At 36.1% G+C, this 24,737-nt stretch overlaps 1 protein-coding gene across 8 annotated transcripts in view; it reads left to right on the top strand.

Annotated features, from left to right (window-relative positions):
- Nucleotides 1-24,737, top strand: part of LOC108053546 (mitogen-activated protein kinase-binding protein 1) — a 65,658-nt gene that overhangs the window by 12,208 nt on the left and 28,713 nt on the right. For 3 of the 8 annotated variants that reach the window (XM_044459619.1, XM_044459615.1, XM_044459613.1), the window contains exon 2: nt 15,110-15,513. In XM_044459619.1, coding sequence (XP_044315554.1) covers nt 15,436-15,513 — 78 coding nt within the window. In that variant the 5' untranslated portion in view covers nt 15,110-15,435. Of the gene's footprint in view, nt 1-15,109; nt 15,514-17,269; nt 19,519-24,737 lie in introns of those variants that run through there. The other 5 variants (XM_044459611.1, XM_044459610.1, XM_044459612.1 and 2 more) reach the window with 5 other exon arrangements.

Here is a 24,737-nt window from a genome sequence, read left to right as displayed (position 1 = left end):
GAGGTGAGTAACAAAAGTCTAAACATTTCCGTTATTGCAAGGTGAAATGTATTGCAAATATCTCGAATACTCTTTTGATAAAAATATGAAAACTAAATGCAATTAATATGTATTTATTTAAGATAATATTTTTTAAAATTACCAAATACTGCTCTTTATTTTCGCCTTCTTTTTCCATACAATGTTCAAATTTATAACTATCTAATTGAGCTCTTGAAAAGTGTTAAATTACACTTTCAATTGGTAATCAACAATGTGGCACCAATCGTTAATGGGCATTTGATTATGTAATGTAAGCAGGCCGCAAGTGTCATAAATATAATCCGAGTGCTGTCCGATCTAATAAATTAAGCCCCACTCTTCTGAAATTTGGGGAATGCAATTAGGGTCTTATCTGCACACGGCCAGATGTTTGTCGGTGGCAAAATAGTAACTATAACTAAACTGCGCCGGCAGTTTGGTCTGAAAATTTCACAATTTCACATTTCCGGCTGAAAAGTTTCCTCAGTTGTCTGTGGCAAATTACGGTTATAAACAATGCGACGTTGCCTTGCCACATGGCCAAATGCAGTTGCAATTGTCAGAGGCATTAATAATGCATGTGCACACAAATACACTGGCAGAAAATAAAAGCAAAGACAGGTTGCACATTTTTATTGGCCCGCTAAACGGCCACAAAACGATTTTCGCTTGCTTATGCTTATGCATTTTTCTACAACTCTATGATCGAAGCGGACTTTCTAGCCATAAAACCTCAACAAACGTAAATTGCCTTAGAAAGTCAAAGCCGTTGGCTTTATAGAGAGGGGGAACTCAATGAAACGAGTCGAATCTAAGTGGCATTTTTCATGATTTTTGGCATTGCCGAGGTCAGTGCCTAAGTTTGAAAGTCATTGAGAGTGGCGCTTCCTTGTTAGAAACCCGGGAATCTTGCAAAGTTTGTTTAGACATATCGAAAAGTATAAGAAATTGGGGAGAAGGGGGAAAGACAGGTGGTTTCGACAGAGAAAGTAAGAGGGGAGGAACTTAGTGTCTAGGTTTATTGCAAATCGAGTTGGTTTGGTGGGTTTCTAGTCTAGAAGAGAGCGAGAACGATTTTGAAAGTAAAATGGCTTTGAGAAGAAAGGTTCTTAAACATAAAAGAAAATAACATACATTGCAAAAAATGAAAAGCGATAAAGTCATCTTCTTATCTTGAATTCGATTAATAAATACATTTATAACATCAATTTATAATCTAAATATTTGTTTTAAATATTCAAAAGTGTAATTAGCCTACTTTTTCAAGCTCAAAAAATATTTACTAAATTATTTATTTTGACTGTGAGACAAGAAAGCTAGTAATATAAATATAATTTAAATGCATGTTATTCAAATTACAAATAAAGATTACAGATTTAGAGCACCCGGAAAATATAAATATTTACTATTTGATTTAATAAGTAACCAACCCAATTCAAAAAGAAAGGTTTCCTTAAACAAATCTCATGTTATTTGTTTTTCCCAATTTTTGTTTGCAAACAAATACAATTCAATGCGATCCAATATTTCAGCTTAAACCAATTAACACAAATCGTTTTTTCATGTGGTTCAAAACAAATGGTAAACAAATGCAATGAAACAAAATTAAATAAAAACCGTTTTCGATTTCATAATCAAAAATTCGTTGGCAGTTGTTGATACTGCGAAAGTGGGTTAATTCGCACGAGCAGAAAGAGATGGCCAATGGGCGGGAGAGAGAGATAGGAACATGTGTGAATAGCTCCCCAGTGGGTTTTTATTGTAGGGGAGTATGTATAATGCAAAGCATGACTTGTGTACTCTATATAGCAAATATTTGACCGCTCTAATGATGCCTATTGTACATATGTCTTTATGTTTTCTTTATTAATTTTTAACTTGCCTTCTCTTATCTTTGCAGGTAATAAACAAAGTCCTCTATCAACTTCAAGTCAAAAAGTCAAGGCAAGTTAATGGCCCGCAAAAGTACTGGCACCAAAACGAATCTCATATCATATCAGGCTACGCCCATCGTTTAGCTGCTTGTTTAATTATAGTAAAAATAAGCCGAAAATGACTGCAGTTCTGCTGTGTTTTTCGGGGCGTATAACTAGAATAAAATAGAAAATGGAGAATAAATGATAATGGATACCCTTTACTTTATATAGTTGAAAATACATTTTATAAGAAACTTTTAAAGGAAACGTTTAAAATTATAATTAATTTTATGTTTAATTTTTAATTAAGCATGAGTGTTACTTTATTTTGGAATTAGTTTATGCAAACAAGATCTTTAGAATATTACTTTTTTAAGGGTATAATTAAATCCCACCTACCAAACTCCTTTCCGCAAATAGAGTTATTATATATACTTTCACGATTCTCTGGACAACCCCCGCGGAGTTGAGTGCTCCACTTTGGGCGACGATTTCTTGTTCCAGGTGGTTACACCACCGCCACAACCATGGAAATTAGCCATGATATGCGGTGGTTTTTAGGTGTGTGGAGGAGTTTTATTTTTCGTGTGGGCGCACCTTCGAATGGGAAGAATGTAAGCGTTGCACTTAGAAAAATTACCAGTGGTCTGAGGCTCTCCCAGGTGTCTCCACAACAAGGAGCAGCACTAGCCACCAAAAAAATAAAACTGAATAATAAACATAAGCCCAACTGTCTTCGGTTGAACATGCAACTCCATAAATACCAAAGAACGCACATAAAACACGTCGCTTGGTATGTTTCGCTGGGTATTTAGACCAGACTGAGTTGGCCAGACATAGGCTGCAGTGAACCCCCCAAAGTTCCCCCCTCTCCCCAGAGAACTCCACCCCCTTTGACACACCCATACGTTGTTGTTGTTGTTGTTGGTCACTGGCTTCCGTCTGGGGAGCCACGTGCTCTGAAATGGCCCGAGTTTTCAGTTTGGGGGGCTGACTTGACTGTTTGGTATTTCTACAGTACAGCTTTGACAGCTCTAGTCTTAAAAAATCGTGAAGAGGTACAGAAAATTGAACTTTTTACCAAAGTCTGAACTAAAATCATTGCCTAAAAGGAATACTTAAAGAATTTTATATTATATAAAAAAAAAAACATAAAATTTTGGTAGTTTTAGAAACTGTAGTTTCCTTTAGAACTCAATAATTTAAAATGAAATTTATCTGATTTAAGGTGCATTTAACGGCCTAAGCCCAATTTTTATTTTATTTTTCGTTTTTAAAAATATTTTTTTATATAAAATGGTTTCTCCCCAAAAATGTATTGCCAACTATTTGTTAAAACTACTTATACGATTAAATTCGCACTAGCTAACTTTAAGTACTTGAAGCTGCACTGTAGTCTTTGTTTTTATTACTACTGTGGGTATTGTTATTGCTGGTGTTACTATTGCTGCGGTAGTTGTTTAGTGTTGTTTTTGTTCATGTCTGACTGCAGTCGGAAATGGCATTTGACTGTTTGACTGCGTTTTATGCTCTCGGCGCGACTCAAATTATTCCACATTCGTTGCATGTTACTTTTGTTGTTTTGTTGCATTGCATTTCGGTACGTGGCTTTTTTGTTTATTTACTTCGTCGATTGAACGTTCCCCCAAAGTAACAGAATAACTAGTTTCGTCTCGAATTTCAATTTTATGCCGGCTTCGATTGTTTATTACCTGGCCCCAGACAGCTTGGTAATTTTGCTAGGTTTTTGTTTGTTCCTTAGATTGTCTCAGCTTTTTTTGCTTGATTTATTGAGAATGATTTTAAGGGGCAATAATGCAAACAATTTGTTTAGGAATTTCATGACTGAATTGCTTTAATTGTAAAAGCTTGTTTATATTTCTTCAATACTGGCTTTATTTGGTTGCTATTGTTGCCTTTATTAATGGGTTTTAGTTGTTTATAAATAAAAACTTTTTGTTTCTCCTCAAATTAAAAAATTGTATTTGATTGTTTAGGTGTAGAAAAAGTAGAGATTAGTTAATATTATCCGAACTGCCTTTTCTGGTATTATTTTATATTTTTGACTCCTAAACCACATGTTTTCATTCTTGTTTATTTTTCCAACTCAACATTTTTTGCATGGACAGGGACTGTCTAAAATTGACTTTCCAAACAGTCCAGACAATTCCTTAAGGAAATTTGCACATCATTTCTCTGTATTTTTAAGCAGACGCAGCCAAACAACAAATTGTTTTATATATCTAAACTTTGAACTCTCATTCCAATGGCATGAGAATTTACCGAATATTATGGCGACGCTGTCTGCTGAACAAATGTTGCAGTCGAACAAATCAGCCAAAAAGTTGGAAAAGAAAAAATGTGTATATGTATTTACGAGAAATATTTTTGCCAACATCTGTTCCGATGAACTAAAGCTGGAGCGTGAGAAGCGGCACACGTAGCTGGAAAAAATTTGATATACTGAGCAAAGCTCGGTAGGAAACTTTTCTTTTTTCTTACCTATGATTTCGCTCTTGAGGTGCTTCTTCGCTCCAGACAATCCCCATTGCCGTGAGTTCTGTTTGGTTTGACTAATGCCAACTCAATTTGGCCCAAGCCACTGTCAGCTTTAGTTAGTTGTCGCTTTTCGCCTCCATTTTCCCCGCTTTTCCCGCTGCGGTTGGAGACCGTCTGACAATGTTGACAACGCCCCCGCAGGTCGGTTTCCCTCGCTTTCCTTTTTTTCCCACCCAAAGTTTTCAGACAGGCGAAGGAGAGGGGCTGCACACTGTGGCTGCACTAGTAAAGCTTTTCCAAATAAATATTTTATTACACCAACATAAATATTAAGTCTAAAACATTTAATAGAATGATGAATTAAAATAACTCCAAAAATATGGTAAATGGTAATAATTTTTATTTTAAATACAGTAATATTCTGATTTTTAAAATATAATAGTTTGGTTTGATTTAAATAAGTGGCATTTTGTTTGCATATTTTTATAAATTTGTTTTCGTCTTTAATTTTTTTTTGCTGTGCACCTTGGAAAACCTTGTCTTTGTTGTCTGCATATTTTCGGCTGGCCAAAATCGTCAGCTGCTTCCTGCCAAACTTGCTCAGGTAAACAATGTAAGAAACGATGGTGGAAAAATCATAGGGATGTGAGAAAGTGGGATTGGCAGGGAATGGAGAGAATACCACTAAAATTGTTTACTTTTTGTGCGTGAAAGTTTCTATAGAATTTTCAGTGGTCTTAATTTATTCAAGATTGCTAGTTAAAATTGTTACTCAATCATAAAACTTAAACAGGTAATTAAGAACAATTTCTTTACATGAGGACGCTGTTGAAATGTTTATTTAATTATTTACTAGGTGATTTTTGTTTTTAGTTGATAATATATTATATATAACATGAGACAAATCATTATAAAATAAATTCATCACGTAAATAAAGAATATTTCTGAGTATAATTATATTTTATTGACTGTTCTTTTTAAAACTGTCGGCTTCAATACTTAAACTTTCGAAATAAAATAAATAATGCATACCGAATTAATTTTTAATGATAACTCACTCTCTTGTTGACCCGTTTGGCAACACCGTGAGGCAAAACAAAGGAAATCCTTGATAGCTCCACCCAATTCCTTTTGGCCAAGAGGTGTTTTTTATGCCACACACAAAGAGCCAAGGAAATGCAGTTGTGCACCTTTCTTCTGCTCCTCCTGTGCTCTTCAAGGTGTTTGCCCTTGCCCCTTGAGTTCCGTTGAGGTGTGTGTGGAGTGCTTCCTTTATGGCTGCTTCCACAAAGAGACAGAGACGGGGATGGGTCAGAAGAAAGAGACGGCGAAACAAGACTTCTCAGCCAGCTTAATGACTCACTTGAGCAATTTTTTTTAGTGTCATTCCGTTTCCTGGACTTGAGGTTCGCTTTCTTTTTTTACCGTTCTGTTCATCGAATTGTCAAAAAATAATACAATAATTCTGTGAGCAAGTTCTCTGGGCTTTTTCTCTGTGGTTTTCACTCACCTATGCAAATTGGAATGTCATGAAGCCGAAACTTGTGTTCTATGTAACCCGTTTCCCCCATTTTTTGGTTTCGCTTGCAAATTAAAGTCAACAGGGCCGAAAAACTAGGTTAACTTCGGCATAACTTTCCAGCTACAATTGCACAATTGCTAAAATTTTGTTTAACTTGCTTTGACATTTAATCGGTGTTGGGGAAAGCTTACCCAATTTTTGACCCGAAAATGAGTATCCCCCAAAGACAATGACCTTCACCATGTTGAATGGCTTTTCATGGTTCAGAAATCACTTAAACTTGAACGGTTTCGTAAGTCAAACAAAAGTTCAGTGGCCAAACGTTTAATTGATATTTATGTATGCTTTTAAGTGGATTTTTTGTTTCTTTTTTTTTTGTCGGTTTCACGAGGCCCACACAGAAAGACACATCCATCAAGTTGAGGAGATTACGAGACAAGGCCTGAAGAATCTTGATCTCGACTTATTTACCATTTCTGTTCTCCGAGCTGAAAGTTGAGTTAAGTTGAGTCATTTTGCGGTTGGTTTGACAGTGCTAATGAAGTGGCCCATTCAGCGCTTTGTTGCATTAACAATTGTTACGCCTGGAAATTACTTTTTCCCAGACATAGACGACTTAATGAGCTGATATGGCGACTAAAACACGCCCCCTGTTGGCGCGAACCGGCAGCCTTGTTTCTATCGATAAGAGTTCGCCGTCAGTGGGAGTTGATATTCGTAATTTTTTGCCAGCTGCATAATTAAATGAGGGGTGAAAATGGATTTAATCTGTAGAATACCCCAGGTTAAAAAATGCTTTTCAATTATTTTTTTGTATAAGTTTTAAACATAACTATGGTCTGTGTATATTGATATTTTTATCAGACTTCAATTTAAATTGCAATTTATTCTACTTTGTATATTAAATAAAATAATTGTATTAAAAATCTTTATTGAAGGCTTGCTAACTATATTATTTTAGTCTTTTAAACCAATTTGTTAATGGGACAAAAAGTAAATGGATTTATTATTTATTATTTTTATTATCGGACTTAATGGGATCTCAGGATTCCCATAATTATATAAACGAGTATTTTTACGATCTAGCTAAAGTGTTTTATTTCTAATTCCCAAATATTTTCAAGGCTGAAAAAATATAAAAGACACTAACTATGCAGTAAAGTAAATATGTACTTAATTTAACAAATGTGTTTGTTTGCCAAGTCTAGTCTTTTGTATTGCGTAAAATTCTTTATGTTGGTGGGAAAACTTTGCATGCAAAGTTAAATGAGTTGGCTTTAATGCAATTTGCTCTCGTTAAACTCTTGTTAAATATCTTCCTAACCAATCTTACCCGCAAATACCCTCTAACCAAGTTTGTCAAGTGTCAAGAAATGGACAGCCATCTGAGATTTGCCAACGGCCGACAGCTAACAACTAACAGCTGAGAGCTGAGAGCCAAGCGGCAAACACGGCCAACAGCGAATAGTTTCCGCTCTGTTGCAGCTCCGTTGGTGGGTTGATGGGTTGATGGGTGGTACTTCCTCCTGCCCGGCACCCAAACACCACCCCCCTTCAGGCCCCCCTCGTTTTCTAATTTTATTACGCGACCACATAGCCCTCTCCCATGTGGTGGATATAATTTTATATAAGCAGAGTGCAGGCAACCGGTTTCTGTTTGTTTCCACACGAAGGTTATTTGATATGATATGAAGCTGTCAGCTCGGTTCCGAATCTGAAACTGAGTCTGGGGATTCTGGGCCTGCCATTGACGTGTGCAACCTGCCAGCAAAAACAAATGAACAACCAGAAGTCTGAAGTCTTTCCTGGGCATATTAATTACACTTTACTTATTTGAATTCTAAGATTGCTTTGAATGAAAGCTGTTGCATGCTGATGAGCTCTGTTGATTTTCCATTTCCCCATTTAATGTTGTCATGTGTTAGATTAGACATCACAATGTTGAAAGCTTCCAAGTAGAAGTTGAAATTATTCACAGCTGTTCTAGAATACCCAAACAAGAGATTAACACTTTCACTAAAATTGGTCACAGATATCTTATCAATCGTTGAAGATTTCAAATAGCCCATAAAGTTCTTATCTTATATTTATGTGTTTTTCGTAGTTGCTTTAAGTTCAATTCTGATTACTACTAGCAAACTTAAAGTTCACTTTAGTCAAGACCGCACTTGCCTCTATAACTAACTTTTGTGTGATCAGGTGAGACTAACTCGCACTTTTGTCATAGTTAAACAATACTACAGCCTGTCAACTGTTTGATGTACCAAGGTCCATCTAAAGTAATTGTGTGCTAGAAACTCCCTTTCAATATGGGTAATACTTATTGTGATCTATCTTCAAGACTGAAACATCAGAAAGTGTCTATCATTGCCATTTAAATAATGAAAATTGTATGATATAATTAATGTGATTTATGACATGTTTGCTAAAATAGTTTGAATATTATTAGCATCCTCTAAAACAAACTTCCCCTCGAAATCAATTACCTTTTCAGGTGTATTTCATGATTATGAATATGAACAGGCAATTTTATAATTAATCAAATATTTAAGGTCAACTTGCGATGAACCCACGCAGTATACAACTAATGATCACTAATCTGCAAAAAAAAATAATAGCTCTCATTGGGTCAAGATCATCAGAGATCGATGTTCTTTGAGTAAGCTTGAGTGTCAATTTTAACACTTTAAAAATATGATCTCATTCAAAGCAATTTTCGATTTCAAACTGTAAGGTTCTGCAATCTATCGCCTTGTCAACAGACTTGTTCAACATCTATGTCATAATCAAACCATCAAATATATATGTTTATCGCCACCAGTTGATAACTGTTTATGGCTCAGGACAAGAAAAAAAAAGATAAAAAGAAAAGAACAACTTCTTTAAGAAACAGGTAAACAACAAAAGAAGCCAGAGGCGCCAGTGAAATAAACAAGAGATTTCGAGACCTCATGACACATCTTGTATTTTAACCGTTTGATTCTTTAGTGGTTTCCCCTTTCGACTTTGCGACTTTCCATATCGGTTAACAGTCGTTTTATTTTTGCACGCTGATAACTAATTTCTATACTATATATATGTATATGTAATTAATGCTTTTGATAGCTTGAAATCGGACGACTAGTGACGCCATAATTCACAGAACGATGGTAGTTCTACTTGTTGTTCCTATTCTTTTTCTTGCCTTTGTTTTAACTTTATAAGGCAGTTCATTGCTTCTCATTGTTAGTTAGGTGTGCGAATATTTTACCTTCTTTCTTTTTCTGTTTCTAGCTTTTTATTATTTAAGTTTGCTTTTCATTATGTTCTTTTTTAATGGCTTTGTCTCAAGTGTGTGCAGAAATGTTGCGTACATTGCGGAGTTTTTCTTCATTATGCCAAAGATGAGGTATTTCTTTGGGGAGAGGGCATTGAACTCAGCTTTAGGTTTTCATTGCCCGCTGTTAATTTTGTATGCTAATGTTTTTCGACTTTTTAGTGGAGTACTCTTAATAAGCCCTAAAACATTTCACAGCTTTTATTGTTTTCCATGTGTAAATGCAGCAGCCAATTTAACGCTTATTTAACTTCAGTTCACTTTTCTGTTTGCTTTGGGTTTTCCTTGCACTTTTCCCGGAGATTCACAGGTCCATGCAAAATTGGAAAACCATTTTCATCGCGATTTGGAAATTCATTTTCGTTGTTTTTTTCCCCCCGTTCGGCTTCCGTGTACATTTTTGCGTTGCGTTCGTTTCTGCAGCCTCATTGTCTCGCTTGGAATTATTTCTCCACTTATCCCTCTTCTTATAATGCCTTTTTTATCTCGCCCATTTTCACATGTGTATTTAAATTTTTGCCAGTTTTCTTCACTTAAAGATATCTCAAGTTGTTTTTCCCAAGACAACACCTGAAGCCCAAAAGGGCATAACTTAAGTACTACACTTGGAAAATTGTAGTAACTTTAAAGTTGTAAGCTTACTTAAAAATAAAATAAAAATGTTCAACTGCTGTTCTGCATATTTAATATAAACGTACTACTTTTAAATATTTTTATATATATTTTAGCATAATTTTAACTTCAAAATAAAATGATGAATAGTCCCTTTAATGTCACCATTAATAGTTGTTCGTTTAAAAATATTTCTGGCAGTGCCATGCATTTATTTTGCATATGGCAAGCGCATCATGCAAATTTTTGTTTCGGCTGCCTCAGATGTTGCATGTGCTGGGCCTTAGCTCAGTTTTTTTTTTTTTTTTTTTGATTCCAAGTCGCGTTGCCTTCACACCCTTCTGCCCCTGGCCCCGCCCCCTAATGCCCCACGCCCCTGGGGATGCTGTTTGCCAATCATTGGAAATGGAATTGCAATCATCTTGCGCAACAACAGCAAAAACAGCATTATAATCTGCAGCGGCAACAACTCCATTTGGTTGCAATTCATTTTGCATTCCATTTGCAAAAATGTTTACCACATACGGTGGATGTGCCACGCCTCCCTCGACGCCTCCCATGGCAACTTAACTGTAACATTTTATTAACACTTGAGGCGTCGAAGAAAATAAAACGCGCAGCGTGCAATGTGCACTATCTTCTCGATTTTCCAGCTTCATTTTTGAGTCCAGTTCGAGTTGAAAATTTAGCTTTAGCAACTTGGATTTCAATCTTTAGAGGAGGTTTTTTTTATTGCTTTTCTGCCATCGGGTTCCTCCTGAAAACCCCCCTGAATTTACTCCCCCTCATAAACTATTTGCTCATGGGCGTCTTCGGTTGTGGCCGGTGAATTTGTATTTTAATTACACTATACAGACGAGTTAATGAGAGAAAATGGTAATTTAAAGTGCACAAGAAATATTTACAATACTCCGTATTTGAAATGTGTTGAAAGGTAATTTCAGAGAGTGTACTGATAAAAAATCCTGCCCAAATGGGATATTTTTAAAGATACGACTTGTTTATGTTAACATTAAATTTGTTTGCTATTATAACACTCTAATTATTCGGTATTTATGGTTAATGGCTGTAATACATTTCGTATGGCAACCCCAAGTTCAGGTTATGCATCTAATAAATTTTAACAAATATAATAAATAGATAAATGTGATCACTGCCACATTTCCTGATAATTTGTTAGAGCTCTTAAAGACCATAAACTACCGATTTCCTTTCTCAAACAAACGAATTCGCAAATTAAAATACCTTTTGCCTACAATCAGACGGTTGTAAAACAGGATTTATGAGAGAAATAATAATAATATGGACTGAAAGCGAAAGAAATCATTAAGAAGACTTTTGAAGCGTTAACAGCCAGCTGTGGCTGTCCTGCTGATTCATTAGATAATTTTTGGCAAATAAGGAAAATAGTTGTTAAAACTTTCCACTTCACTAAATTTAGCTTTTGGGTTCAACGATTGCCTAAATCGAGTCATCAAAAAGCGGCGAAATAAATTAAAACTTGCAAGCTGTTGACACAGAAATTCATTGAACTCGTTTCGCACTCGCAAAAAAAAAAGTCAAAGGCCTTAAAAATGAATTTAACCAAAGTTTGCAATATTTTTCACGATGCTTGGTTTTCGGTTTTCTTTTTAAGGGGCCTCCTCTCATTTGCTAAATGATCCATAAAATGTTGGGATAAATTGCAGACTCAGCTCAAAATTTGGGCAAACACAATTTCGTAGATGAGGCAAATGCAAACAAATGTGCGATGCCCTTGAATTTTATTGATTCTTTTGTCATAAACGGATTTAATGATTTAATTCCAAAAAATTGCTTAAATCTTTTAAATTCATGCTGACTGAGCATTAAGTGTAGCATCACTTTCACAAAATTTGTTAAAATTTTAAGCGGTTTCATAGAATTTGCAGCACTTAACAAACAAGCATATCAAGTATTCATTCCCTGAGATTATCATAACATTCTTTATAAATCAAAATGAACCATTCATTAGTTAGTTTATTAGTATTAATTTAAATCCCGCTTGTATCTCATCGAATCAGATAAGAGTTATTTGCAGCCACATGACCAACCACTTCAGCTTTTTAGCTGATCATTTTGGCAAAGTTCAACTGCCTTTCGTTTTAAGACGACCCACTAAAAACAAAAGAACAGGAAACTAAGGGAAAAACATGTATGGAATTCTGATTCAATGTATGGAACTTCAGATGCCCTGACTTTAAAATAAACACATTTTAAAGGTGAACTTTTTAAAAATCGCGATATTAATTTTGTTGACTAATTTATTTTACATTTCAAATCTAAGTATTTGTAAAAGTAAAATAAATTGGCTAGATTCTTGGGATTGTTTATAATATTCGGGAACTAGTTTGGTTTTTTTTAAAAGATCTTTCTGATTTTCTTTATCCCCTGGAATTGCAGGGTATTTTGGGGCCAATCTGAGAACAGCAAAAACGACACGTCTGCTACAACAAGAGAGGCTGCCCAAGTCGATTCAGACACAAAGGCCGGAGCCCAACAATTTGGGTCAATTGACTCACAAGAAGCGAGAAAAAAAGCCAGCAGCCGACAGCAAAAAGATAAAATAAAACTTGTTCTCAACGCTCTGACAATAATAACTGCAAAAAAAAATTGTAGAAGGCACGATGGTCAAAGATAAAAATCCGCCCAATATGTGAGATTCGCTAGTCAATCTAATCAATAGAAAAATAGAAAATAAAAATCATAAAAAAATCCAATTGCCTGGGAAACTGTCGCATAAATCACTCAAAACTGCCGTCAACTGCATTTATTTATGACGGTCACTGTATACAATAGAAAAAAGAAGAAAAGGAGAGTAGGGGCAGTCCCCTAATCGATTTACAACTTGACTTGAACCGAAAGCCAATCCAAAGATAATACATAATTTAATTGCTTCGGGTAAAAAGTGGGCGAGATCTACTGAAAAGTTCCGCGGAATTGGAGCTGACTTAATTGCAGATTACCCTTTTCCCCGCATTTCCACTTGTCAAGAGGATCCAACGGGAAAAGATATCGGGAAAAGGTAGAAACTGCCACATACGTGGGCATTACAGGTCCCCTTACATTTCATTTGTTGTAGCTCGTGTCTGTTGATAAACTACACGTTTATTGTCAATATGTTAACACTTATTTATAGACCGCTTTTTTCGCTTTCGTCGAACCTGACTCGGGCAATTAAACAAGTTAACAAAATGATAATATTGTCAATTTAGTGCTGATTGCTTTAATAATGTGATTTGTTAATGGCGTGTGCTACTGTTTTTAAAGCAGGTGAAATTAAAGTTGTTTTAAATGAGTTAAATAGGTTTATATTTATGGGTTATATAGTTAAGCGACTTGTTATCAATAGTTTGTTTATAATTTAAGAAGACCGAAGTCTTTAGTTTTACCTCCTTTAAGGTAAAGTCTTTTATTTTAAATTCATTTATCCCGTTTGGAAACTTTAATCAATGGACCATTTTCTACTCAACGTTAAATTGCCGAAACTTTTATCGTTAGCTCTCTAGTTTTTCCAGCCAAAGAAAACTTGGTTGGCAAATTAAAGAATTTTCGCAACTTTTGGTCACCTGCTTTGGCATCTTTCAACAAATTATGCAAAGGCAAATGCAGCAATCGGCATCACACCAAAAATAGAGGAAAAACGAAGAAGAAAATTGTTCAACTTCATGAATGAGGGTATCTTCTTTTGTCTGCCGTTTTTCCCGCTGTTTTTCCACGCTTTTCCGCCACACTTTTTTGGATTCATTCAAGCAGAGGTTTTGAGGGTTCGCCACCGTCTTCTACGTTTTTTTTTTCTTTGTAGCCCGCTTTGTATCTGTAATCACTTAGTCATTGTTTTGTTGTTGCTACCTTTTTGCGCATTAATTACAAGTATTTCCTTGTTGTTTAATTAACTTGCCCAAGTGCCGCCTATATACTTATATAAGCAAAACCACAACCACAATCGACCCACTAACATTTATCGCAAGCCTAAGATAAACTTACCTTGGACCTAATGAAATCATTTGAAATTGCACGTCGACATCTCTTATCAATTTGGGTGGGAGTGTATAAATAAGTGAGAATTGCGAATGATTTGTGATTCATTGGATATACAGACGTCACATGGCCATTATTGGATGACAATCGTCAACCGTTTTGGGAGAACAGAACTTCCCCTCTAGCCGACTGCATTTTAAATGATTTGTCAACAGTGGGAAGTGACGAACTTTTCGAATCTGTCGAGCCCCAATGTTGATTCAATTGATTTGAAGATTATCTAATTGCTGCTCTGATTTGTGTCTGACTTTGTGATTGTGTTTAATCGTAGCAGAAGTTAATAGGGCGTGGAAGCGTTAAATAGGTCACCTAATTGATCAATTAGCTAATTAAACAATTAAATGTAATATTTTCTTTATTGTGTGGTTTATAAATTTGTTTATTTTTTTGCGAAGACTACTAAGTATTCATCTTTTAAAATAGTACTGCGATTGATTTATAACCTTATATGTTAACCAACACTGCGATTGATTTATAAACTTATCTGTTAGCCAACACATTTACCATCCTAAACACATTACCCAACACATTTTCCCATAAAAACCTGTATTCATCTTACCAACTTAGTCAGCAATCTTTTAGCCACTTTCCACTCGACAAATTGATTAGGTGGCTCTGGGTTTCCTTCCGCTTTTCCTCTTAACTCTTGACTATTTTATAAGCAGCTGCCCTCCACACCGTCGAAATCAATTTAACAGCTCGGGAATAGTTTGCCTCGAGACAAACAGCCGCAGCTCTTCAGGCAGCAAATTGACATTGTTGCAGTTGAAAGCTTCAGTCGCCTTGAACCTCAATCATATTTTATTCAGCGGAAAACTGAAAAAAGTAAAATCGTGGGGGTAAACTTTGGTTCTATGAAAAAAAAGGCCAAGGAAATTGGCCAAGCACCAATAGAGGGAAAAAGTGTGCTTAAGGTAAACGAGGAAAAAGTGAAAGAGTCCTTCTAATGCATTTTTCAATTTCCTATAGAACTTGGCTTAAGTGAGACAAAGTTTTAATAAATTTCTTTAAGTTGAAATTAAATGGTCAGTTTTTTCCGTAACTGGGTTTAATAAAAAATCTGTTAAATGTTAAGTAACTGGTCTTTCATTATTATGTCTCTATCTTTTTACGAAGTTGTGATAATATTTAATTAACTCAAATGTTTTGCATTATCTTTACAGCTTGCTGCCTGCTGAAACAAGAGCCAATTGCAACCATTGCTTCCAACAAAAAAGTAACTAAAATTCCCGACTTGCCATATAAAAATATCAAAAGAGTATAAAAATATTTTCAAATAAAACTGCCAAATTTTAAAACCAAATGCAGCCAGCCCCAAAGTATGCAGTGGATTTTGTGAGCTCCGCGGAAAGGAAAGCTTTGAGTTGCGCTCGAAGCGATTTCTGAGCAAAATTAAATGCTCAAAGCTGCACTTAACGGATTCACCAACCGTCCAGCGCTCGCGTATAAGTGATTTGCGCTGGTTCGAAACCCCACTGGAAAGATAATCATGGACGCTCCAGATGTGGGACGCATTATAAGAGCGCCGGCGAGGCGCAAACGCAACGATGAGCAATTAATGGATAGGGTGAGTACAATTATTTATGTTGATGAAGAGTTTGTTCAATATACAGAACCCTAAATCTCGGGATCTATTGTGGGTCCCGCCACCATATTTGGTATATGAACTCCTTACGTAAATAAGCATTTACCAGTGATATAAAACATATATCCGCCTTACAGCAATAATATAATACGAAACATTATAATATTTGTCCAACATTTAAAAATATCTTATTTCTTGAGTCTTCGTTTAAAATTTTTAAATGAAAAAAATTTATAAACAAAATAAATATTATTTGTGAAGACTTGTTTACATAATATGCATTCAATCAGGCATATTCAATTCCTTTCAACGACTCGATCTTCGTTTGTGAAGATTGGACGCCTCAAAGGTGGTTTAGTTGGCAAGTTTGTCACTGTCGGATCCCGCTTAAATGAGCGACCGCCTGCAGTGCATGTGATCCAGTTTTCCAAACGGTTTTTGTTTATCTTCTTGGCCTGCAGAGGAAAATGGAAAGTTTCGCTGCATTCATTCGAACTTCGCCCACTAATGCAATACGAATTGGTTGTGTCATTTATTTTTATATATTTTTCCCGATTGTTATAATTTATTTTTTTTTCATCTGTCTGCGATTTGATTAATTTGCTGGCATTCCACAAAAAGTATTTTTCCTTTTGAAATGCTGAGTGGTCATGAGTTGGCGTTGGTTTTTGTTAGATTTTATTTTTGTTTGGGGGTTTTAATTGAAAATAGATGGTTGAGAAAGTTGTAAAATGTATTGAGGCATGCCATTGATGATTTAATGTATTGAGTTTATCATATTTACATATTTAATTTGGCATTATTTCTGTTACAAAATGTTATTTAATTTTGCATCCACTAAAATATATTAAAACCCAAAATAATGGTTTAAAAAATTATAAATACTACTAATATAAAGTACGTATAATTAAAATTGCAATTTGTAAACGTCTCAATGACTCGTATCATTCACTCTTAGTTACACCCAGCTAATTAGCATCATCACAAAAAAATCCTCATCAATCATCTCCAGCGATTGTCTCTCCATCGACCCACATTCCACCCCACACCACCCACCGAGTAAATAAGTTCATTAACCATCCCACCACACACTTCCCAACTCAGGTTCCACAAAGCTAACCCACAATTAAAGACCGCTCGAATTTCACGCAATTAGTAAAACAAAACAATTGCATTGTTTAATGTCAAGTTCAATGCACGCAGCAGACAGACAGACAAACCACCCGACCACCAAACACCACCCACCCACAAAAAATGATATTAAATAATAAACCAAATCGAATGCAATTATGAGTCTGAAAGAGAGGCAGAGATGAAGAGATCAGCAAAAAAGAAACAATAGACACAAAGAGAGGAAGAGAAAGCCTTACTTGCTCTGCAAAAGCTTTCCAATTGGTGACCTCTTCGGATGCAAAAACAAAACAAAATCTACACTGCAATTTGCATTTTGAAAAAAAAAATGATCGGAAAAATTGATTTTTGTTTTAGCCACCAGAATTTCAGGATTGAATTCATTGCCTTTTCCCCTCTAGGAAATCAAAATTTTCGATATTTTGTAAAATTGGAAACTTAATAAAAATATCTTAATATCTGCGTATATTTAAATAAAAAAATATTGCTATTTAGGGATTCTGAATAAGTACATTTCTGACCAAAATAAATGTAACTTATGTTTCAAATGTAAATAAAAAAAATTGTTTCTGAAAACATCAGTTGATTTTGTGCTTATTTAATTTTTAGGAGAGAGTGGGGATATCCCTTGCGGTTTTTTGTTATTGTTAATCAGCTGTTGGGGCTGCTTTTAACCCGTTAGTTGCTTTTACTTGCGCGCTCTCTCTCTCCGTTCTCCTCTCTTTGAGCTTTGCTCCAACTGCGCCAACGACTTTGCCTTTGCGCTGCTTTAGCTTCATTTGCTTTGGTCGCCGCCTTTCAGTTACAATTCGTATTCCAATTGGAACGCCGCGATTTTCCTGCGTGCTCTCTGGTTTTCCGTTTTCCTCGCGCTTTTCTTCGCGTCTCGCCTGGCTGCATTTGTATTGGTATTTGCAATTGTTTCGCATGCAATTTGTTTGTGCAATTCGGAAAATTATGAAAAGTTAATCAACGGAAAAAAACAACATAACAAGCCGAATCGTAGAATAAAAGTAATATTTTGGCAGGCGAACAAATTGCATTTGACCCGCTTAAATCGTGTTAAACTCAGTTTTTAGTGTGCTTTTCATGTTTCTAATTTGCCCAAAAACTGCGAAATGACCTTCGAATGTTGTTAGTTGTTGCTTTTGTCTCTTTTGTACATTTTCGGTGCGTGTAATTCGGTCGACAGAGACGCCGGCTGCGACGTCGACTGCAAGCAACAACAAAAAGAAATAAACACAAAAAAATAATTAGCCCAGCGTCATCAAGTTTTAATGATCGAAATGACGTTATATAATCTGTAAAAGAGCCAAGAAAAACCACACAAAAAATGCAATCAAGCCAATTGTCAGTTTTGAGATTCTTGCGGTTAATTTAATTAAGTGATTAGATCACTGCCATATGCAAATTAGAATAAGTTGTGGAAGAAACAGAACGCCTTTTAAAAGTCATCTTCTTTTTAAGGTTTTAAATTTTTTTTAATTTTAAAATTTTGTTTTGTATAAACTCATGGAACAAAGTCAAAGTGTAATATAATTGGAAGCACTTTCAGTTTTTCTTGGTGTCCCGGTGTCGTATACGCAATTTATCGTAGTCTGCTTTTGCAAAGTGCTTATCAAAAGTCTGATATGCTTGACAGCTGAAAAATAAACAAAAATGAGATAAAAAAGAACGAAATCGAAACTGAAATTGAACATTTTGAGATTTGCAATTGCCTGAAAATGAATTGAATTTCCGAATAATTTGGGAAAAGCTAAATTGTAAAAGTTTCACACAACTACAACGTTCTTATTTTTAAATGATAATAATAATTCCTACGAATAATGCTAGTTAACTAGCAACAATAAGAATAAAAATAACAAGGGTCGGAATTGAAATAGCAGGAAAAAAAGGTGATAAGCGAGAAGCAAAAAGGGGAAACGCAAATTTGTGAGAAGCCAAGGTGATAAAAATAAAGGCAATTAAAGTGGTCAGATAAGGAGAAAAGGGGAAGAGGTTCGAAATCGCAATTCGTTTGCTAAGCGGTAGCGAAAAATGTTATAAACAATTAGGAAGTCGAAAGCAAAGTAAAGGGAAAAACTTATTGTCAATTATAGATTAGATGAACATTTCGTTTACGAAAATATTTTTATCATTTTTCTTTGATTTTTATATGATACCAAATATTTCTGCCCTGTAATTTAAAGCATAATGTATATTTATTAAAAGAACTGTAATTAGAAAACTGACCACAAAATAGAGAGCGACACATTAGAGAGTGAATTGGGCAGAGTGAAAGAGTACTTTTATTTCTGGTATTCAGAACGTAACCCATTTGGCGATGATGACTGTTCCGTTCTGTCAACATCCGCGGCAGCTGTTGAATTAAGCTTATTAAATTTCTGTTGTTTTTAGCAAAATGTTATACCCCACAACGGCAATTGACATTTACAGTGAAATAAAGTGAGACGGGGGAAAATAAAAATAAAGCCAATAAAAAAGCGAATCGTAACGAAAAGCTGACCAAAACAAACGGCAAAAACAATGTAATTGTTGAAATGTAAATCGCCGCCGAGTGCAACGTAAAAACAACCAAGTAAACAAAAGCCGAAAAAAAAACACCAGCACAATAGCCAGTGAAAAGCGGGTGGAGAAGTGAGAAAAATTAGTGGAAAATCGGGTAAAATAATGCGGCATTTAATCATGACCCCGGCGTCGCTGTCGGCGTCGACGCCGACGCTTTCCACGCTGCATCACCAGCGAATGGCGCTGCAGTCGCAGTCGCAGTCGCCGCTGGCGTCGCCGTTAACCCCATCGCCATCATCGGTCTTCGGCTCGCCCAAGTTCCCAGCGAATTACGAGCGCAGCGAAAAAGTGAGTTCAAAACATAAGCAAACAAAAATCAGACAACAAAAAATGGCAAACAAGAAAGTCAGGCAACAAAAAATTGAAAGAAAAAAACACTACAATATATTGCAAAAAAAAAGACAGCACAAAATATTTATTTAAAAAAAATGAAGAAAAAAATGGTTTACCCTCGAACAAAGCGCTAAAAAAAAACTGACGACCCCATCATAAATTACTCCATATTGTTCATGAATGGATCCACGAGTGCAGCAGCCGCTTGTTTTCCATTAATTATGCTACTCAGTTTTTACGCCCCTTTTTTTTTTGCTCTATGTCATGCATTTTCCACGCGTTCATTTATTTTTGATGCAAATGTCCCCTTTGTGGGGCAATAAAAGTTCAGTGTTTTGGGAGTGAAGCGGAGCTTTAGTTAAGGGGACTTCAGCACTTGACATTTCAATGTAAGTTTTTGGCTTTCGGGGGACTTTTGTGTGTTGAATGGGAGGGAAAAGCAAGAAAGATTTTTGGAATTTAAGCTATTTATCAGTATGATTCGAATGATTCGTTCAATGCGTTGTTTATTTAAATTAAAATTCAAAATGTAACAAAATGTTTAGTGCTCTGTATAAAGCATTTCACTGCCATTGTTACTGTTACGAATAAACCTTCAGTAAGCTCTTCAATTATAACTTTAAAACTTATTTATTATTTACAAATTATTTATGCTTTAATTATATAGTTTTCCGCCCATACCCTGTTGCCCTTTATTGGTTCAACATCTTAATTATTATCCAAGTTGGTTTTTCATTTTTCGACCGCGTGCAAGGCAACTTTTTTTGTTTGGCAAAAAAACGCAGCAAAACTTTTGCAAATGTCAGCGCAGCGCAATTTGCGGCAAACAATTTTCTAATTTGTTTTTCCCTCGGCGAGGAACTACAACGGAAAAGGCTGAAAAGTTTACAACGTTCGACTTGCGTAATGCGCAATAATTAATCAGCTTCAAAGCTGGAGGGGGCATTCTGATTTAACAAGTTTGATGTCTGTTTTTTCCATTTCTACCCTTAGCAGGTGCCAAAGTTCAAGGTCACATTAGGGGATAATCAAACAGCATTTTTGCACGCAATTTGCATTTTCCTTTTGATATCTGCGTGCCTTTCGTTTTCATAATGTTGCAGTTAAAATCATTTTTTATTTTGTTTTGCAATTTTAGAGACGAGATGAAAACTGGGAAAAATCATTTTCACAGCCGCTTTGAGCTTTTTGGAGCAGAAAACATTGGCTCGTGAGGAGGAGTTGAGTTTTTCCTGCATTTTCCATGTATGCAGATGGATGCTTTTCCCCTCTTTCTACACGACTGCTGGTCATAATTGCCCCCAGAGCCACGCCCACCACCCGCAGACCACAAAAGCCAGCAACTTCATTTGCAGTCGTAATTGTTTTGGCCCATAAGATTCATCCCCTTCCCCCTTTCCCCTCTTTCCCCTCGATTTTCCACCCGCCCTACTCTTGAACATTGCTCATACGCCATGTTATCTGCGCTGGCTACTTGGCAAATTGAAAGCAAAATGTGCAGCCACTTTTCCTCGTCCCGTTTGCCCGCAGAAAAGCGGCCTCAACTCGTCTCGATTTTCCTCTTTTTTGTTCTACTTTTCTCTCGGCTAAAAAACAAAACCAATGCAAAGTCGTTTTGCCAGTCTTGTCGGCGGTGTTTTCTTCTAATGACCAGCCTCCCAGTTCGCTGGGAAAGTGTTCATCAAGTCTGTCTTGTCGTTTATCATATTTCGCTATTAGTCGCAAACACGACTTTCTAACTGCACAGAAAGTAAAGTGTCGTTTGGCGATTTGTAAGCATTTATCAAGTCGGTATAAATCTGCAGACTTTCTTAGTCGGCGACGGCTTTTCTTCTCTTCTAAATATGGCCTAAACGATTCTCTTTTTAAGGCATTCGAACACAAAGTGAAAACTGCTCTCGCGAGCCAGTGTTTAATCATTCTTATTTAATTTGCTGGGGGAATTGATTTGTCAGCTTTGGATGAAAGAAAGATTAAATGTTTGCTTGGAAATTGCTTACATTGTTGGCTGGTGTTTTCCTGGCTAAAACCGGCTAAGCGGATCACAATTAGCGGGGTTTACTTTTTGATTGATATGTCATTGTGGGAAATCTTTGTTTGATGAAGATAATTAAATGTAAACACTTCATGTTCTCAACTTAAGTTTATTAATTCCGAAACATAGGCAATTAATTTAAATTAAATTAGATTTATAAATCATTACTTTTTCTTATTTAACTTCTATACAATTGAAGGTACTTAAACTTTTTAAAAACCATACAATTTAAATCACGATTCTTTCACTTCAAGTTCTGCATCCTATTTTTACCATTTATAACCCATCATTTACCTCCCTCTTCAATCGTTTTCATCTCTCGATCTCCATAAAAAGTAAACATTCAATTATGTTACCATAAGTGTGTTTTTATAATACCCAATGTACACTTATCTTTAAAAGACCTTCGAACGCGGCTTGTGATTTGTGGCTGACAGTGTGTAATTATTTTGGCAAACGATCGCTTAATGTTTGCAATTGTGGGTAGCACTTATCACGGATTGATAACACAGAGGATCTATAGTTTTTGTGTGCTTTCTGGAGGCGAAGGTGAACTTGTAGTGAAGGTGAAATAATGATGTAGAAAAGAGAGTGTAGGCGTTAAAGGAGTTGCAACTTAATTAACTTAAATCGTGTTTCTGAGCGTCAGGTTGTGGCCATTTTTGGTTTTTCCATTTTCCAAACAGTTTTCGTTTATTTTTTCGACTTTGTGAAAGGAAGCGAGTGCACTGTAAGCCTTGACTTGTTATCTCTTTTCCTTTCGCGTCCACTTTCCACTTTCGTTGGCAAGAACGAATTGAACGCCACGGAATAATTAATTAAAACTGATTTAAGCATTTAAATCATTGCCGTTTTAATCTCAAGCGTCTTTTCCGCTTTTCACTTGACGTTGCAGCAGGAAATTCTGAGGAAAAGCTGTGTCCAGTTCAATGGCTATGAATAGACGGGGTCTTTGTGCAATGACAACAGCATTTTTCACTTCCAGTCTCAGCCCTACCCAACTTCATACATCATTTATCCGGCCGTATGTATTATTTTTTTTTTCCGATTTCTGTGGTGCAGAAAAATAACAGAAAACTGTATCAATATGCGGCATATGCATCATGAGTCAGGCCCAGAAAAACAAAACAGCAGCCAGTTTGGATCGGTTCGGTTTTGTTGTCTGTGCCCCAACCCATGTTGGCCTCAAAATGTAACAAAATATGCTTACCACATACAGTGGAGACTCGCAATTAAAGAAAAGTCTGGCTCTTATGAGGGAAATTGAAGGAAAAGAAGAGAAATAAAAAAAACAATTATTCAATAAATGGTTTTGATGATTGGTAGTTCATTCTGGCTACACAAAATATAAAAAATAATATTTACATATATTTGTAATATATCTACCAATATAACATATAAATTTTTAACATTCATCTAGTTTAATTTAATGTTCCTTCAATACACCGTTTCACTGAAAATTTGATTTACAACCAAAATTCAACTGTATTTCCAATTTATAAAAATGCTCAACGTTACAGTGGTTTATAGTTTATACTGTTGCGGTTTTTTTTTGTCGCTGTCGAACTTTGGCGTTAAAATGCATTTTTTTTAACCAGAAAAAAAACGTGCGGCTCGTTTAATTGAAAGGCTTTTGGGCATGCGACAAAACACGAGGAATATTGAAAGTCAAAGCGACCGCTCCTGCCCCTTTGCCCCCTTCCCCAATGCACCGCTTTTGATCTCCAGATTGCAGACTTCGAGATTAGACAAAGTCAACTATTGAAACAATATCCGAGTCTTAATTTATGCCCCAGCTTTGGGCTTCGCCCGACTTAAATTTATAAGCCGCTGCTAACCGAACAATGAAATCGGCTTTAAAGGCAGCAAAAAGAAACCACTCACTCACCAGGCTGAAACCACCACCCACCACCCACTGGATGTTGACTTCCAGCTACCTCAAACTTGGACCCAAACCAAAAGTGGCAATGCATTAGCCTTCTTCGGCTTACCCTAAAAAATGTAAGGCTCTTAGGAATGTATGTTGGCATATGACATATTTTTCGCAACTTTATAAAAGGCTAAAGTGGTAAACTAAAAAAGTAATTCGATTAAAATAAATTTAGTGATGGTTTAAAATCTTTTCAAATGTAATAAATACTTTAAAATAGCATCCCAAGGATCATGAACAATAAACTTACTAAATATTTGTCTAAGTTGTAAAAAAGTAGCATTTAAATTAGCATTTTGAAATATGATAAAGATTAATATCTGTTGTGTTTTATTAATGTTATAAGATGTTTTATAACGTTTTTAAATAATTGAAGTTGTATTTAGAGTAAACATTCTTCGTTTCGTGGAAATCTCCGCCCTTTTGCCATTTGCCTTTTGAACCGATCTCTTTGGGGTTTTTCTCCCCCTTCGTGGCTTAAAACCCCCAACTTGCATTTGCCGGGGGCGCTAATATATGCTAATCCCCAGTGCGCTTTTGGATCCGCCGACAAAGACACACCCACGCAAAAGCAGGAAAAACCTCTGGGGGAAAAAAAGCAGAGTGCAGACCAGTCTAGAGTAGCCTTTGCTGCCGATTTGGGAAAGTCGCCTTTCGTCTTTCCTTTTACTTTCAACTTTTCCCCGGTCGCCGGTTTCCAATGCTCCAGAGCAGCGGCTTTTCCTTGATGCATTTACATTTGGGCTTCTCGTATTGAAAATCTTTAAGACCGATAGCTACATGTATACGCTATATATAGCTTTTCTTAGACTGATCTAGTTTGCTAATTTTCTGTGCGGCCATGTGGAAAACGCTTGGCCGGTTGGCCGATCGCCTCAAAGACTGTTTTCCCTTTTTTCTCGCTTTTCCGTCCCCCATACCATAGTTATGTATATCCACCTTTTTGTGGGAGCAGTCACCCATAGTGGCGCATTTTCTGGATTGTAATTTCCAAAAGCGAGAGAAAAAGTGTTTGGGCCATTTGCATGATTAATGTTTTCGGCCAGCTCGCAGCGTTCGTTTCAATTTCAGTTTTCTTGGGTTGGGCTCAGTTCAGTTCGGTTTAGTTCAGTTGAGTTCAGTTGGGTTTTGCTCCGTTGGTGCCACTCGAAGTGGATTTTTTTTTTGTCGGGGCCGTAGGGCGTGCCATCTTTCACTTATTAGCCCGAC

This window comes from Drosophila rhopaloa, unplaced genomic scaffold, assembly GCF_018152115.1.
Source record: "Drosophila rhopaloa isolate 14029-0021.01 unplaced genomic scaffold, ASM1815211v1 contig_2, whole genome shotgun sequence".
NCBI classification, from domain to species: Eukaryota; Metazoa; Arthropoda; class Insecta; order Diptera; family Drosophilidae; genus Drosophila; species Drosophila rhopaloa.
Note: the sequence above shows the minus strand (reverse complement) of the source record. Positions and strands in the feature narration are given on the sequence as shown.